Genomic DNA, 16,360 nt, shown 5'->3' with positions numbered 1-16,360 from the left:
CATACTACCTAATATTCTATTAGCAACACATGTCCAATTAATATATACATATATATGTACCAACACAGACAGTATTAAATTACACTATTAACAAAATTTCAGGAAAAAAAAAGTTAAATAAAGTAATATAGTTTGTTGAATGAATTATATTGTGAAAATATAAATTCCCACCTTGGTTATCATTCATGATTTAAAGAAAGAAAAAAAAAAAGAGAGTTCACAGAAGTTGCGGTAATCAAATTAATTGATACTCCGAATCTGAGGAGAAATTAGAAAATAGCATGTTCCACAACACAATTCTTATAAAACGCCCCATCCTCTACATCCAGCAGGCTCATATCAATTTGAGTCGCACGTCCATCATACATAACACAAACCAGTATCAGCTTTTTCATCCCCCACTTAGAACTAGCATATATGCACCACACAAACTTGTGCAGTATAAAAACTGACATGCTTCTCTTCCGGAAAATTGGGACAAAAGGACCCTTTGGAACTTTCATCATGATATGTTGGCATTCTTCAGAGATTCGCATATTACAACACCACCTGATGTTCGCATGTCGTGAATGCCAAGTTTAGCAACACCCAACTCATCTGTCTTTAGCTGAGGTTGGACTAATTCCCATATCTTTTTCTTCTGAACCTGCAAAGTATCATACCCAACTAGTGAGCCCAGCAGGAGGAAGCAGATGATATATGCATGCTCTAGAAATACAAAATTCAGTGCAAACAATAAAAATAAAACAGATCATATCACTTAAAGAACAACAAGAGAATGTCTAACCGTGCCACCTTCACTAATACAATATTGCTTTAGACTATGAGCTTTAATTGTCCAACACTTCAATTCAGTAGAGCATAAGTTAACAGAACATCTCATCAACTCTCTTGCTTCAAACAGACAATTAATCCATCAGCATATGCTCTTTACTTCAAATATTCATCAAGTACCAACCTAGTGCATCTCTTCTACACATACAAGCATAATCATGATCCTCCTGTGTTTACATATTCCTGCCTTTATTATTCTACCGACAAAACTTTTGTACGGCGTACTCCCTAATTTCTTCCTATTCTCATCAAACAACTTCCCACCATCTTTGTTTTTCCTTTGTTTCACTACCTCATCAACATCTTTCATGAAATACAGGTCAATAGGACCTATTGACCTTGGCCTTTTTTGTTCCATTTTTTATGCAACAGATTCAGATGAGCCCCCAAGGGAGACATCAGATGGAAGCTTGCCATGATAAATATCTTTTTGCTGGGTTTTCCCACTGCTCTTGTTCTTCAGCAATATCATCAAAATGTGGGATTGCATCCATCTGCTCTTTCAGTTGTTTCTTTTTGGCACATATTCTCTAATCTCAACCCTCACATGCTCTAAACATTTCAGACATGGTTTGAAATTACGAAAACCACCAATAAGATGTTGTTTGTGTCTTGTAATCCCTCCTTTCTGTACCTTTGCACAAAAGTTACACTTGAAAGTGTTTGTGTTGTTAGGATCAAGTAAGGATGCATAATTCCATCCTGGATCCTTTAGGCTTGAAGCTTCAGACATTCTTAATTGAATAAAGATTGATCTGAAAATAAAATTAAAAAAAAAATTGGATGTATTATATGATAAAAAATAATTTAATTCACCAGAAAATAAAGAAATATAGTCTGAAAATACGTATATTTTAAAAAAAATCAGAACTTAAAATAAATAAATAATACTTATATTTTTTTCCTTGCAAAAATTATAGAAGCAATTTCAGAAATTAAAATTTAAAGTATACTTAGTATTAGTAATTATATATATTGTATTTATACTAAACTAAATAATACATACAGACTTATAGTTGAATTACTCTGAAATTGAAATTTCATAGCATACTTTAATTATTAAAACATATGAAAAAGTGATAATTTTAATTTATATTTATACTTCATTAAAGAAGTAAATAACATAGTCATAGATTACAAACAATTACATAATTTCATAAATTAAAATTTAAAAAATACTTAGCAATTATATATATTATATTTATACTAAACTAAACAATACATATAACCTTATAGTTGAATTACTGAAAGTCTGAAACTGACTTATATCATTAAAACATATGAAGTAAAAACATAGTCATAGACTACAAGTCTACAAACAAATACATAATTTCAGAAATTAAAATTTAAATAAATCAAAACAATAACAGTCTAAAGTTATAAACAGAGAGGAAAAAAAAACAAAGGTCCACAAAGAATCACCCAGCTGTGGCTCAACAGAGGAAGTGGAACAAGCAGCCGACAGGAAGATGAACAGTCGTTGTGTTACTTGTGTAATATCATGCACGCAGATTATTTATTTCTGTTGGACTTCCCTTAATTATTAGGTTTTTTTTTTATTTGATGGGTCCACCCAGCCGCCCAGGCCCTTTTCCACAAAGGTGCACCTCGCGCGAGCCTGGGCAACAGGCCCAATGGTGCCCAGGCAAGCGCCATAGGCCACGAATGCCGCGACGGTTGTACCTCTCGAGTCTCGTGTCACGGCGCGCGCCTTTGCGCGCCATTGACTACACTGATTCTATCATGTGCCCACATTTGCGTAGCTTCTATTTCTCCAAACCACACTGATTTTAGCATGGAAAACACCTTCCACATGCATGATATGACACCGTGAACCATTACACATGTTCCCACGAAAAACATGTTGCATCTTTAATGTTTATTATCATGTAAGATCATTGCTGGAGTAATAAAATCGAATAGTATAACATCAGTAGCTTTTTCCCAACTTCCAACAACTATAACAGCTGTCCTGACATTTTAATCTATTATAGATTCATTTGCATGATGATGCAAATTTTTGGTGTAATATTTTGAAGCCTAACATGAGTATCATTTATAGATCTGGATAGCAATGCTGATTTGACACTTCTATTTCATCAAAAGATTAGAAAAGAAATTGAAGTCCAAATCTTTTATACAAAGTCATTTATAAAATACTTCACAACATGAGAATTTTTCAGCTCAATGGTTGGTAGTCTAGTTGTGACATCATTTACCTCATTTAACAAAATCTTGGATAAAGAGGAAGAGGTGGCATTGCAACCATGAAAACCAAGATGGTAAAGAACAAACAATTCAAGCGATACAACAAAATCTACTTTTTTATTTGAATAATAGTTAGTAAAGAATGAATATTGAGCGGAGACTTGCCTGGTTTGGTGATGCAACATCAGGTAGGTTCTCTTTTTCATCAATAGAACCAAACCATACTCTTTCACCAGGGACTGCACCATCAGGTGGCACAAGAAGTTCCACATTCTCATGTGCTGCATCAGAAGCCGCCATCAACATTCCAAATGATTTCACGCCACGCATATTTCTAGGCTTCAGATTAGCCAGAACAATTACATTCCTGTCCTGCAATAAAGATTATTTTAATCCTTTCCTAGATTAACATCCACTTGTGTGGAAATTGCAATGTCTTGATATATTAGAAAGAGAAAAGACCAAGTTCCCTCTATTGGTCTTGGGCACGAATCTATTGAGGAATTCAAATGATTACGTGTAAATAAATGAACACTGATGACATCTTAGCCATAAATTTGCATGGACATTGAGTGGGCAATAGATTGAGTGTTCCTAAAACGAATACCTACAGCAAATTTAAAGCTGTAGAATTAATTAAGCAAACCTCCTGATGGAAAGCTTATTACCTATGTATATTGTTTTCTGAAATAGTTACATTTAATATTTCATGTTGAACATTGTATCCAGGAGCAGCTGCTATAATTAATGAATGTGTACCTTGGATATGTACTAGGTTTATCGGATACAAATTGGCATGTTGAAACTAATACATGATCAAGAACTTTGGTTTCTTTCTCAAGCATTTGCCTTATCATTTATGGCAACTGCCAACTGCGGACACATCTTTGAAGCTCTCTCTCTTTATATTTGGAGATCAGATTAGTTGTATTAGTGCAAACAATAGAGGAGCAGGAATTAAGTGTAGGATTTCTCTGCTCACTTGCTCTTTGATAAATGCTTATCATGCTTTCAATTGCATTAGTTAATTAGCTATTCATTAACAGGTCATATATGGTAATTATTTTTGCTCAACTTAGATTGAATTCTATGAAGAGTATGCATTACATGCAAACAACAAATAACAGTTTGGGTAAGATAAAGATTAAGCATCATGTAATTATCCAATAGTGTCTTTTGAAAAAATGACTGTTTTAAGTAGCTAGAATGACAAGTTGATTAAGGAGTTTCTGCCTTAACAACCAAGCAGAATCTCCAAACAGCAATTCCTGTTACTCTGTTCCAACAGCAAAAAGTTGACTAGGAGGTAATCACTAATTTGACAGTGAATTGCTAATTCTCTGCATTCGTATCCTTCAAACACGTGACAAAACATAAAATTCTCTATGGAAATGATTTAGGTTCGTTGAAAGCATTATCAGCAGCATGGAACAAGTAATGATCAATGCACTGGGATTAATCAGAAACTTGTATATGAAAACCAGATATTTGATTCAATCTCAAGGAAAAATCACAGGTTACAGCAAATAACAAAGAAACGGGGATAGGTTAGTGGCACCACAATCAGCAGGCGGATAAGAAAAAGTTAAAGAAATGAAAATAACAACCGAGATGTAAACCTGGATAAGGTGAAGGGGAATGTATTTGACAAGGCCGCTGCATATAGTTCTGGGCTCGGGCTCACCTACATCCACCTCCTCGACGTAAAGGGAATCGGCTTCCTCATGTCTCCAAGCCTTGAGGATTCTCCCCACCCTTATATCAAGGGTGTTGGCAGCCTCTCGTATGCTATTGTCATCCACATCCACATCCACGTCCACTGTTGTTGATGGTGCTGCTGCGACGTTATTATCCTGTGCAGCCGTCTCCGTGCAGTAACACAATAAGTGCGCTCTTTCTCTTCTTCTCAATGGTGTTGATATACTATTGCATAAAATGGCATGTGAGGGACCAGAAATGGTGCAATGGTAACTCTTGATTAGTGTGCGTCGGGGGAGGGAAGCGGTGTTGGGACGATGGTATAGGAGGAGGAGGCGGCGGCGGGTAGAGAGGAGGAAGGGAGCAGTGCCCTTGAACAAGAAATGAGCGGTAGCGGTAGCAGTAGCAGCCGCCATACCACTAATCTCAGACCTCTGCTTCTTCGATGGCCCTCAATTTCAATCTGGAGTTATCATCAAAATTGAAATAGGATGAGATGAAAAATGAATTGACGAGTTTTATCGGGGACTGAAATTTCTATTTTCATTTTGGCCCCTAATATTTTCTTCTCTTATTCAGTTCACTCCACTGTCAAAACAAGATTTCTGTCCTGTGCATGTGCAATGCAACTCCCAACTCCTAAGGGTAAGGGAGGTTTGTTTCGCATTTCTACAAGACCATTTTCAATTTTTACAATGTACGTATATCTACGGGTAAAATTATAATTACACGAACAGATAGTAGAAAAAATAAGTAAAAACTACACACTGTAATGCCTATCCATTATTAGTTTTTAAGTTTTTGACTGACATGATAAGAAGTATAAAAGAATTGCCAAAAAATTCAGCAATGAAAGAGGAATTTGTGGAGTTGAATTTTGGAGACGATCAGTGTCTTATAAAATTAATTTGTTTAGAAAAATAAAAAAAGAAGCCTAAAAGCTTCATCTGAAATGAAAAAAAAAAAAAAAAAGTTGTGTGCTACAAAAATCAAATGTTGGAGGTAACCTGCCAAAAAAACAAATGGAGTACAAAGTGCAAATAACTCAAACTTTAGGGGTATCTGCTGTTAATGCATAATAAAGTTTGGGTACCAATATAAATTATACTCAAATAATAATTGGGAAAACTAATTTTAGCAAACATCAGAAGCTCAAAAGCATTTTCTTTTTTCTTTCATAAGCTTAAAATCAAGTCATGAAACATAATTGATAAAAGTAGAATCAAATTATAAGTAACATAAATAACAATTGCAAAACTCTTGGGAGTAATGGAATGTTCAGACCTAATGAAATATATGCTTTATACATTTACATACATATATACAAAATGATAAATAAGAATAAGATTATAAACCAACAAGACACATTTAATAAATAAATAAAATAAAACTAATTTAGAAATATTACTTACATAAAAAGAATTGGTGTGGATAAAATTTTCATATTAATATAGATAAATAATATAAACTACATGGATGAGAAAAAAAATTTGAGTAAGGATGATTTGAAATACATAGACATTTTTTATAATTTAAAAAATTAGTGTTGCAGTATAAATAAAAGCTACTTGTGAGTTTATAATTTAAAAAATTAGTGTTGCAGTATAAGTAAACGCTACTTGTGAGTGAGAAAGTTTTCTTGTTTATATAGTGTAAAAATGATGTTATAATAATTCTAAAGGAATTGTGGGTAAAATTGAATTAACTTGAACGGTATTTTAATGAAACATACTTTTGATATAAGTAGTATGATAACTACACTTTTTGTATTTATAAATCCCCTTTGCTTTGTAATAGTATAGATGCGGATATATGCTTTTAGTATGTTTCTTTTTTATATAAAAAGAAATTAAATTTGAGATGATTCCATCATTCAAATTTAAATATTATTAATAATATATAAATATTTTAAAATTAATAAACAAAAAGAAAATAAAAAATAAATTATATTATCCACGTTTTGAATTCACAACTTTTTTATTGATACTTGATGGAGGTTCACGTCCTCGTCAGTTAAAAATAAATAAACAGACTACTAAAATACTTGATTGGCTCACTTTTAATAGTTAAAGTCTGCAAAATATATAAGATAGACAAATAAATGAAAAATAATAGACAAGTATTAGATTAACATAAAAATATATATGTATGTATGTATATATTTTAGCTAAATAAAAGTTTGTCCAAATCCAAATAAAAATAAACAAGTTTGTCCAAATAAAAAGAAAAAGACCTAGGTAGTAGGCAGGCAGCCACCGGCGTCCTTCACCTCCGTCTTGGGCGCCACCGTTGTTTCAAATTCCAAGCTTTCATGCATTGCTACTTCTGACTGAGAAACCCTCGGAAAAGCATTTTGAGTGGATATGGAGGCGGTGGTAGTTGACGCCGGTACCAAACTGCTCAAAGCCGGCTTTGCTGTTCCGGACCAGCCTCCTTCTATGGTGAATGCTCTTTTTCCTAACATTCATTTTCTCCCATTTCTCGCTATCACTCAGCCAACCCCTACCACTTATTCAAATCTAGTCGTTTCTTGCGTGCTTTCACTCGGAATTTTATTTACCCGGTACCCATGTTAGTATTTCTGTCGCTGATTGAACCATTTTGTTGAATAAGAAGACGTGAATCATAGAAACACGTGAAATATCAATGTATTTTACATGACTCTCTCTTCTTGATGTACTGCGTCTCGACTTTCTTTAAGCAAATATCAGCAACTGTAATGTAACCATTTCACATTTTTTTCTTCTTTTGTGACTTCCTTGTAGAAATATTGGCCCAGACCTTCCTCTGATTTCTACCTAGGTCTTTGATTAAGGACCGGAACCTTGTCGTGAGGGCAGGCTGGAAACTGACAGTTATGAAGATGCCATTACGTTCAGTCTATGCTATAATTGAACTTGTTTTAGCTTACATTCAAAGAACAAGACTTTTAGGCTTTTGCACTACCTTATTTTCTGTTTGGTTGATCTCTTCTGTTTTCCTCAAAAAAATTGATAAAAGCACACATACTAACCTTTCAGAGAGTTATCTGCTAAGGTTAGACTTAAAGTCAATATTTGTCATATTTCACAATATGAGCATATGTATTCTTTACAGGGATGAAGTCTTTGTCTCTTTTGTTGTTTCACTGAGGAACTTAATGAAAAGGCTATTTAGGTGTTTTGGTGGGATCTGAATCACTTTGCTTGAAATATCAATGAAGGGGGAAGCAGCATCTACTTTGATCCCTTCAGTGTTTTAGTTAGGGCATTTTTATGTGGCTACCAATTATGTGCATTTGGTTTGGGGATAAAATGGCGGGTCCCTCTCGAGAGAAACAGTCTCAATTGTTATCCTTCTCTGTAATCTTCAAGTACGTGATTGTGGCTACCATGATTGAAAATTGAGCGTCTCTGGCTAGTGATTGCAGTTTTGACCTGCCCCAATATAATGGTGATGCTAAGAGTATCTCAAAATGCACAACAGGTGAATTGATCTTAATGCACTTGTGCTCATAGCATGCAGAGTGAAAGGGGAAGTCATAAGTTCCTTGTGTTTATCATGGCGTACAATTCATCATAAATGGCCAATTATCTGTTTCTTTGGTTGCACTGGATGGCGCATGGTGTTAAATACTATTTTTGTTTTCTTGATGCTTTATATGAGGAAATTTAGCGAAGAGTAAAAAAACCTTGAGCAATTATGTACTGCATTCAGTTAAGCAAAATGACTAACTGAATTGTTCTGTTGCTATACGCAAGCTTTAGAAAATTATGCTTTCTAGGAAATTACCCATTTCCACTGAGACTTTTATTTTAATCAGTGGAGAATTGAAGAGAGTATGGTTCCCATAGGGTTTATGTATGTCAACAAAGGCATGCATGCTATGTTACATAAGGCTGTCTTCAGCCGTCAGCCTGCTTCTTTCTGATTGAATGAAAAGAGTAATTTCTATTCCGTACCAGTTCAAGCACCAAGTTGCTTGTGTCTCAAATAGTTTGTCCATGGGACATCGACTACAAGGCATTTTAGGAGAAGGCAGACATCACCAGACTTCACTGCTTTGGTATCTGGGATTGCTGGCTCTTTGATTTGCTAACTGAGATGATGGTGTGTCTAGTCAACAGGGAAGGGACTTCAATGATTGAAGAGAAATAGACAGGGTACCACAATGAGTACCAATCTTCCTCTAGTGGGGAGAATGACAACTCGGTGTGTTCATTTATGGTAATGGTATCTTTAAAAATGGTCAATCATAATGATGCTAATGTTTGTCTCAATCTTAGAGATTACTATAGTTGATTGAGTAGATAATCTTTAATTGTTATTTCTATTTTGGAAAATAAAAGATAATTCAAAATGCTTGATGTGAGGGTTATTATTGACCTTTATCACTTGAATCTGAGCTTCCCAAAGTCCCATCAGATTGATGAATGCTTTTACCATTTTGGCCTCTACCTATGAAAGAATATTTTCCCCTTTAGGTTACCCTATTTCCACCAAACTCCTGGTACCTTTCATCACGTAGATCAGCCGTAACGTTTGCCTCGTACTCAGTGGGAGCATGGAGCCCGCTGTAGTTGATGCTGGTTCTGGAATTCTCAAATTTAATCATGCCTTACCGGAGTATGGCCCTGAGGTAACCTTTTTTTCTGTATTAGACAGTTTAAGTAGGGGAATAGATGTTTTTCTTGGAAACTATTAGAGTGAGGAAGTTGCCAGGAAAATTTGGATAAAGTTTTACTTTTTTATTCTTTGTCCATCTATTGGATATGCTATAACTCGGGATCTCGACTTCTATATTGGACTAGGGTTCTTAGGCTTCAATTAGGGATTTCAAGTTCGATAGTGGAATAGAGATTTTAGGGTTGGGTTGACACTCGGGATTTTCTAGGACCTGAGTTTTGAGTGGAGATCATGATGCTTCACAATGGGAATTAAGGAAATGGAAGAAATGATTAATCTTGTTCAACCACTTTGAGGTAACCCATAATTTGTTGATTGAACCAATGAGTTTTAGTGTTGTGCAACCACTCTAAGTTATCCTTAATTTGTTGACTCAACTTAAAATCACTGCAACATTTGTTATAGAATCAGTCGAATGGAAGCTTTACTATCTTGGCTATGTTTGTGAGCCAAGGGACACAAACTTATCTGATTGCCCGAAACAGATTGCAGATTCTGGTATTAGCTTGAGCTATTGATTCCTCATTTTCTATCGCTTAGCTATGTGATTACTGCAATTAAAACTTGTTTTCCTTGTCAATAAATGCACTTCCAGGAAATGCCAACCATATTTATGACGGTATCAATTGAATGTTTTTTTATTTACCAATGAGTACATCTGTACTAATCTTCCTTGGCAAATTCTTGATCGCTTATATTTTCCTTGTAGATTTTGTGTACCCTTTTCACTATATTACATCTTCTGCACCATTTGTGTCTGATGTCCATGCTTTCCTTTATCCTGTTTACATTTTTCTTTTTCTCTTACATTTTTATTTCACCATGTTTCATACCCATATTAGGTGATCCCTACGCAAATGAAACAAGTACCTGAAGATGAATCCTCGACTGATGCTTCATTGCTTGAGAATGTGATTGTTGATCCAGTTGTTCGAGGCTTTATCCGAGACTGGGATGCCATGGAAGACCTATTAAGCCACGTATTATATACTGGTCTGGGTTGGGAGATTGGCAATGAAGGACAGATTTTATTTACAGATCCACTGGCAACTCCGAAGGTTGGCAAAGTCTCTTGATATTATTTTATGTTAAATATTGATAGTTTTGTCTTTTCCTCTGCTAATTTAGTATTAGTTTATGAGGTGCTGGATGTGCATATGTATGCATTATGACCAGTTTGGCAGGGTTAATACTGAGTATTGAAATGTAGTCAGATAAGACTTAACTCTAACCAGGTATGATTTCCTCAATGCTTGATGATCTTGGTGGAGCTATGGAGATGTACTGATGAATCATATCCATATGAGCTTATACAAATACCTTTGTAGCTCAATCAGCTGCAAGCTGAATAAGCTATGAGTCCCTTGTTTCTCTAACATTCCGTTGTTTTACAACGAACGACTTTGTAGCTCCCAGAAAACTTATGACATTCAAAAAACATAGGATGGTAGTGAAATAGAAGACTTGCTATTATGATAATTCCAGCTCCTTTTTTGTCCCTTGAGAACAAATATACTTCTCTTCATGTGATTTCATTTTGCACAAGACATGGTTGGAGTTACCACAGATTTAATTAGTTTAAGTATTGGTATAGACTAACCAAACATATAGCAAATGATTGATTCGAAAAATTTTGGTACTGAAGCATTATAGGATTATACACATTCCATAGCTGGTTCTGCTCTTGTTCATGCTCAGTAGTCTACTATTTTCGGTCTTATAAACCTGAGTGAATCTACTATTGACTTCTCTATCTCATCTCATGACTCCACAGAGTTAAAGTGGTAAGCCCCAAAAATATGAGTTTGGATGGGCAGGTGGGGTTTAAGTTTATGAGACAACTCATCATGGAGAGTGGGGCTATACCTCCACAAAAGAAAGGAAAGAAAATATTGCGGATATACATGGGAGCCTGATTTTCTGTACTAAGAGTTAGAAGGAATGGCTGGAACTGTTCAGAATTCAGATATATTTTTCTTAACCATGCTGATCCTCATGTGTAATACAAATGATATGGCATAGAAATAAGAATTGTTTGAAGTATTTTTTGATATTTGTATTTTTGTGAACAGGCAGTTAGAGAGCAATTGGTACAAATGATGTTTGAAAAATTCAACATCTCAGGCTTCTTTGCATCTGAGCAAGCGGTACTATCACTTTATGCAGTAGGGCGCATCTCAGGATGCACTGTTGATATTGGCCATGGCAAGATGGGTATGTGCACTGATATTGTTGTCCCTATGACTTCCATCGCTTAAGTAAATGGTGCTGTCTTGGTCTTAACACCATTACTGATTTATCTTGAATTCATGTATATATTAAGGTTGTTATTTACATCTCGTTTGATGTCTTATTCTTTGCTTTCTTTTCATTCAAATGCTCTATTAGGCTATTAACTATTTACATGTCAATTCAAACAGTTTGCTAGAGCTATTTAATAAAGTTGGTTGAGAAGATCGCTATTTGATGCAAATTAATGCTATCATCCCTTAAAGGTATTCGGTCTTTTATGAGCAACCACGGTTTGTCTCTGCAGTTGTCCCGTTCTGCTTCTAGTGGATGGTCCTTACTTGGACTTGAGCAAATGAGAGGATTTTCTTTTTAAGTATGCCAACTCTCTGTCATTTGTGGTTTCATGTACTAATTCTAACTATGGTTCCTTTTGACTACATAACAACTTGGTCTAAAATCCCGATTGGTCAATTCTCAATTTCTGTCTTTCCAATATCTAGGCCATTTTCATTCTATGATGGATGGGGCATTTGGTGATGACTGATCCAAGATAGTAGTATGTGTAGGTATTGACGCTCCTTTTGGCTATAAGAATTTTGGATGTGGAAGCAGGAACAAGATGAATAAGTTTTGAATAACCTTGCCTTCCTTAGTAGAGTTTTGAAGAACCTTGAGAACTCTCGTATTTCTGGAGCATAAAGGTGATTAACATGGTGACAAGGAAATAAAGTGCACTGGAAAAATGAGAAGGGGAACTGGATATCAAGTTATTGGTGAAGGCCATCACCTATGATGGAAGTAAAGGGAGCATAGTGCAAAAGGATAGAGATAATTTTGCTCCTATAAACATGCAGTAAGACATTTTTAGTTCAAGACAAATGCAGCACCCATTCTCATTTTTCCTTGCAGCTTTTATTTTTGCCTTTTGTCTTGGAAAATGGTTTGCTGTGTGGCTGTGTGCAATCATGGTCCTGCTATCTCTGCCCAGTTGACAGGGGCTTCCTTGGTATCCAATGCACTCTTGCTTTTCTTGAGATGACCGAAAACAATTTTACGAAAAGGAGCTAAAATAAAGCAAATTGGACTTACCGTTATCATCGAGCACCCTTTAACCAATGCTGTCTATCATAACCGGTGAAGTGTTTGCTTTGCTGTAATAGTGTAGTTACTTTCTCATTTCATCTTTTGAGGTTTCTTTATGGCCTAAAGAGGCTACAAAAGGAAATTTTGACTGATATGGTCTTGGCTTTGAGGTAGTAGTTTTCTTAAAGTATGATTTGTTTTTCATACTTCCAGATATTGCATCTGTAATTGAAGGTGCTGTTCAGCATATATCTTCAAGAAGATTTGAAATAGGAGGCCTGGATTTGACAAATTTATTTGCTCAAGAGCTCCGCAAATCCAACCCCCTTGTGAACTTTAGCATCTCTGATGTTGAGAAATTGAAGGAGCGATATGCTTCCTGTGCCGAGGATGATGCTGCTTATCAAAAAATCCAGCAGGCATGCCCTGAGGAGCAACATACTCTTCCTGATGGACAGGTATGTCTACTTTCTGCTTTGATGGTGATGGCAATTATAATTATAGGGAGAGATTATCTTCTGATTTTACTTTGCAGATGCTTTTTGACTTTAGCATTGTGTATAGATGATAAAATGTATTTTCTGCACATGAGATAAGCTGTCTGGTCATGTCTTCCTCTGTTGCTTGGTATTTATGGGGCTTTCTGGTTTCCCAGTTTCTGTACTCTCACTTATAAGTGATAGTCTTGCTTTTTATATTTTACACAGTTGATGTTTAAGTACCTGGAGGCAACTAAAACCAATATGTTTAGTTGGTTTAGTTCCTGCTTGGCTGGTAATGTTACTTGGCATCTTGCTTGAAGTAAACAGTGTGACCTTTTGCATACTTTGGTACTACAGCTTCTATACACTCCTTTTTAGGGTTGATTGGAAATTTTTACAAATAGTCATTCGTCATGTTTCAAAATATAAAGCAGGGAAGATTGCTGACTTGTTGGTTTTCAAGATCAATTACTTGCAAATTTGAAATTTTGTATCATCTTACTAGAAAATGTAGTCTTGCTTCTAGTACTTAGTATTCCCAAGTTGGCTGTGTTCTGCCCCCAATGCAGCTCTTTTGTAGATTCCTCTTGTCTTTATTTACATTGAGATTCTGTGTTATCTCTTTCAGGTGATAAAAATTGGAAGAGAAAGGTATACTGTTGGTGAGGCCTTGTTTCAACCATCTATTTTAGGTCTGGAGTTGCATGGAATTGTTGAGCAGCTTGTTCGTTGTATTTCAACTGTCTCGTCTGAGAATCACCGCCAACTATTAGAAAATACTGTGCTTTGTGGTGGAAGTGCTTCTATGACTGGTGAGATTTTGATTATTTATTCTTGAGCGAATGGAAGTGCTCATCACTAATTTCTGATTTCCGTATTAGCTAGGTAATTCTGTGTCAATCACCGTACTTGTCGTAAGGAAAAGGACAACAATGATAGCTCTGATTAACATTATGCAGATCTGGAAGGATTGTAGATAGCAAAAATGCCTCTTTTCATACCTTTATTCACTTGTTTTCTAAGCTAAATATGCCACATCATAATCACGCTTTCATTGGATTGGAAGAAACCATCCCTAGTATGAAAATTTAACTCATTCTTTCTTCCGTGTTGGATGCTGCTCGCTGTTCACACTAACTACCTGTAAGTTAATTCTGGAGGACTTAACTACCTTATAAGCTTGGAGGTTGATGGAGGTTTCTTCCCTCAATTTCATACATTAAGTATTTATGTTTGACCATCAGTTATTGCCATCTAAATCGCTGCACAAACCACATGACTGACCTATCACCTCCTGTTGTGCTTAAGTTTTTATGAATATGAAGCTTAAGGATATATGTTTTGCTTGCAACATAAGCTGCACCAGTTGAATAATCATGCAAAGCTTGGTAAAAGGTAGGAGCTTCTGTAATTGGCGAGGATTGTGTCGAGGAACAAAATGGTCTCCATTGGCAAGAAATGGGATCTCGTGATCGTGATGAGTGGGGATATTTACATATTCAATTTTGATATTTCAGCTGATATCCAGTTGATTAAGAAGATCCCACGGACAGAGCTGCTTTGCTGCTAACATGTTTAAGGAGACGAGATGCTTTGACTATGAATTATGTTTTGTTTAGAATATTTCAAGAGTTTCTGATATTCTGCAGCAGCTGATACCATCACCTGTTGCCTGCTATTGTAGGTTTTGAAGACAGGTTCCAGAAAGAAGCTAGCCTTTCCTCCTCAGCCATTCGGCCTTGTCTGGTGAAGGTAATCTGAAGTAGTTGCTTTCTTTGGTTAGGTTTATTTGTTATTACTCACTGTCATTTCAATTTCCTTGTAAATGTTAATCATTTGTACATATGATAGAGCTGATATTCAGAATTAACAGCTTTAGCATCTTCCAAGTCCTCTTAATTATAAAAATGCAAGTGTTAAATTAGTTGGGAATAAGTTGAAACATAATTTTGAATATGCTGTAACAATGAAGACTGTTTTGCTTGAGGTATTTGTTTCACTGTGTTACAGCCTCCAGAATATATGCCGGACAACTTGTCAAAGTACTCAGCATGGGTGGGAGGTGCGATACTGGCCAAGGTGGTGTTTCCTCAAAATCAACATGTAACGAAAGCCGATTATGATGAAACTGGACCTTCTATTGTTCATCGCAAATGCTTTTGAGGACCATCAAACCCTTGTTAAGCTCTAGGCCCATAAATGTTGAGTATGTACAATATAGAGCAGCAACATATTAAACAAATAGGATGAGACTGGTCTGATTTAATCCTAGCTGTCAAATGGTAGTATTTAACTTGTTTTACAGACGTGTCAAAAAGCTGAATCTAAGGCTTGGCTTGTTCAAATAGTCATGTTATTTTAGACATCCCTCTGCTATACATTTATTGCTCGACTTCGTTTTGTTAGGGCCTTGGCGACATCTAGCATTTGATAGATTTGAGGGAGTAGAAGTTCACAAGGATTCTTCCGAAATTCTTGAAAGTGAAGAATAACTAACCTCAAATTCATGTAAGTTGATAAGCATCACAATCAAGATTTAGAGTGTAGATAAGTAGGCCCCTCCAGCCTTAAGATGTGATGCCCTGTATTCCAAAAGATGAAAAACATCCACACAACCTGCCAGAGATAATAGTGGTTGAATTATAATTAAAAAGCAAGAGTGAGTGCTCCCTTTCAACTCGGTAAGAGAATAATAGGTATCGGATGCCAAATTTCATTAACGTGTAATAATAAAAAAGCACAGATGAAAATGCAGACATCAATATCCAAATCCGGGAGGGGACACAAGAAAAGATACAGTTTCTCACAAGTCAAAACTGTATAACGCCAACTCAGGGTTTTTACACAAGTATATATATAAATGCAAAACAATGTGGACTTATTGAAGTGTGGGTGCCAGAGCAGCAAAATGTTGGGGGAAGCTTGTCTCATGTTCCGCTATGTATGCGCAGTATGAAACAAAAGAACCATCATACTGCTATCTTATAAAGCAGAAACACTTTTGTTTCATAACCATCATACTGAAGTTTCATAAGTTCGCTCAACCACATTGCTAAAGATGCTTATACAATTTGGGCTACTTCACAACTCATCAAGACACTTGCCTTCAATAGTAGTATAATAAAAATTTACATGCAGGTAGGAGCTTGTACGTTTAG

General features: G+C 35.7%; 2 protein-coding genes across 4 annotated transcripts; one reads left to right on the top strand and one right to left on the bottom strand.

The window, feature by feature from the left end:
- On the bottom strand, positions 217 to 5,241 carry LOC105167181 (tyrosine--tRNA ligase, cytoplasmic). The gene is made up of 3 exons (XM_011086791.2): positions 4,662 to 5,241; positions 3,208 to 3,414; positions 217 to 646 (listed from the first exon to the last, which is right to left on the bottom strand). Exons 1-3 carry the CDS (start codon positions 5,154 to 5,156, stop codon positions 503 to 505), a joined length of 846 nt encoding a protein of 281 aa, XP_011085093.1. The 5' UTR covers positions 5,157 to 5,241; the 3' UTR covers positions 217 to 502.
- On the top strand, positions 6,929 to 15,594 carry LOC105167180 (actin-related protein 7). Of its 3 annotated transcripts, none has more exons than XM_011086789.2 (7): positions 6,929 to 7,181; positions 10,248 to 10,463; positions 11,478 to 11,619; positions 12,934 to 13,178; positions 13,831 to 14,014; positions 14,887 to 14,954; positions 15,213 to 15,594. In XM_011086789.2, exons 1-7 carry the CDS (start codon positions 7,104 to 7,106, stop codon positions 15,363 to 15,365), a joined length of 1,086 nt encoding a protein of 361 aa, XP_011085091.1. In that variant the 5' UTR covers positions 6,929 to 7,103; the 3' UTR covers positions 15,366 to 15,594. The 3 variants fall into 3 exon arrangements, with proteins under 3 accessions (XP_011085091.1, XP_020551170.1, XP_011085092.1); XM_020695511.1 differs by lacking the exon at positions 6,929 to 7,181 and adding an exon at positions 8,066 to 8,205; XM_011086790.2 differs by lacking the exon at positions 6,929 to 7,181 and adding an exon at positions 9,201 to 9,358.

The sequence above is a fragment of the Sesamum indicum genome, linkage group LG7 (assembly GCF_000512975.1).
Source record: "Sesamum indicum cultivar Zhongzhi No. 13 linkage group LG7, S_indicum_v1.0, whole genome shotgun sequence".
NCBI classification, from domain to species: domain Eukaryota; kingdom Viridiplantae; phylum Streptophyta; class Magnoliopsida; order Lamiales; family Pedaliaceae; genus Sesamum; species Sesamum indicum.
Note: the sequence above shows the minus strand (reverse complement) of the source record. Positions and strands in the feature narration are given on the sequence as shown.

What these genes read in the sequence shown, in the direction of transcription:
- LOC105167180 (XM_011086789.2), top strand. Translation starts at nt 7,104, where the DNA reads ATGGAGGCGGTGGTAGTTGACGCCGGTACCAAACTGCTCAAAGCCGGC. An exon ending in ATACTCTTCCTGATGGACAG is followed by an intron (nt 13,179 to 13,830) that starts GTATGTCTACTT and finishes TATCTCTTTCAG; the next exon opens with GTGATAAAAATTGGAAGAGA. An exon ending in TGGAAGTGCTTCTATGACTG is followed by an intron (nt 14,015 to 14,886) that starts GTGAGATTTTGA and finishes CTGCTATTGTAG; the next exon opens with GTTTTGAAGACAGGTTCCAG.
- LOC105167181 (XM_011086791.2), bottom strand. Translation starts at nt 5,156, where the DNA reads ATGGCGGCTGCTACTGCTACCGCTACCGCTCATTTCTTGTTCAAGGGC. An exon ending in TTCCCCTTCACCTTATCCAG is followed by an intron (nt 3,415 to 4,661) that starts GTTTACATCTCG and finishes TCTTTATTGCAG; the next exon opens with GACAGGAATGTAATTGTTCT. An exon ending in ATGTTGCATCACCAAACCAG is followed by an intron (nt 647 to 3,207) that starts GCAAGTCTCCGC and finishes GATACTTTGCAG; the next exon opens with GTTCAGAAGAAAAAGATATG.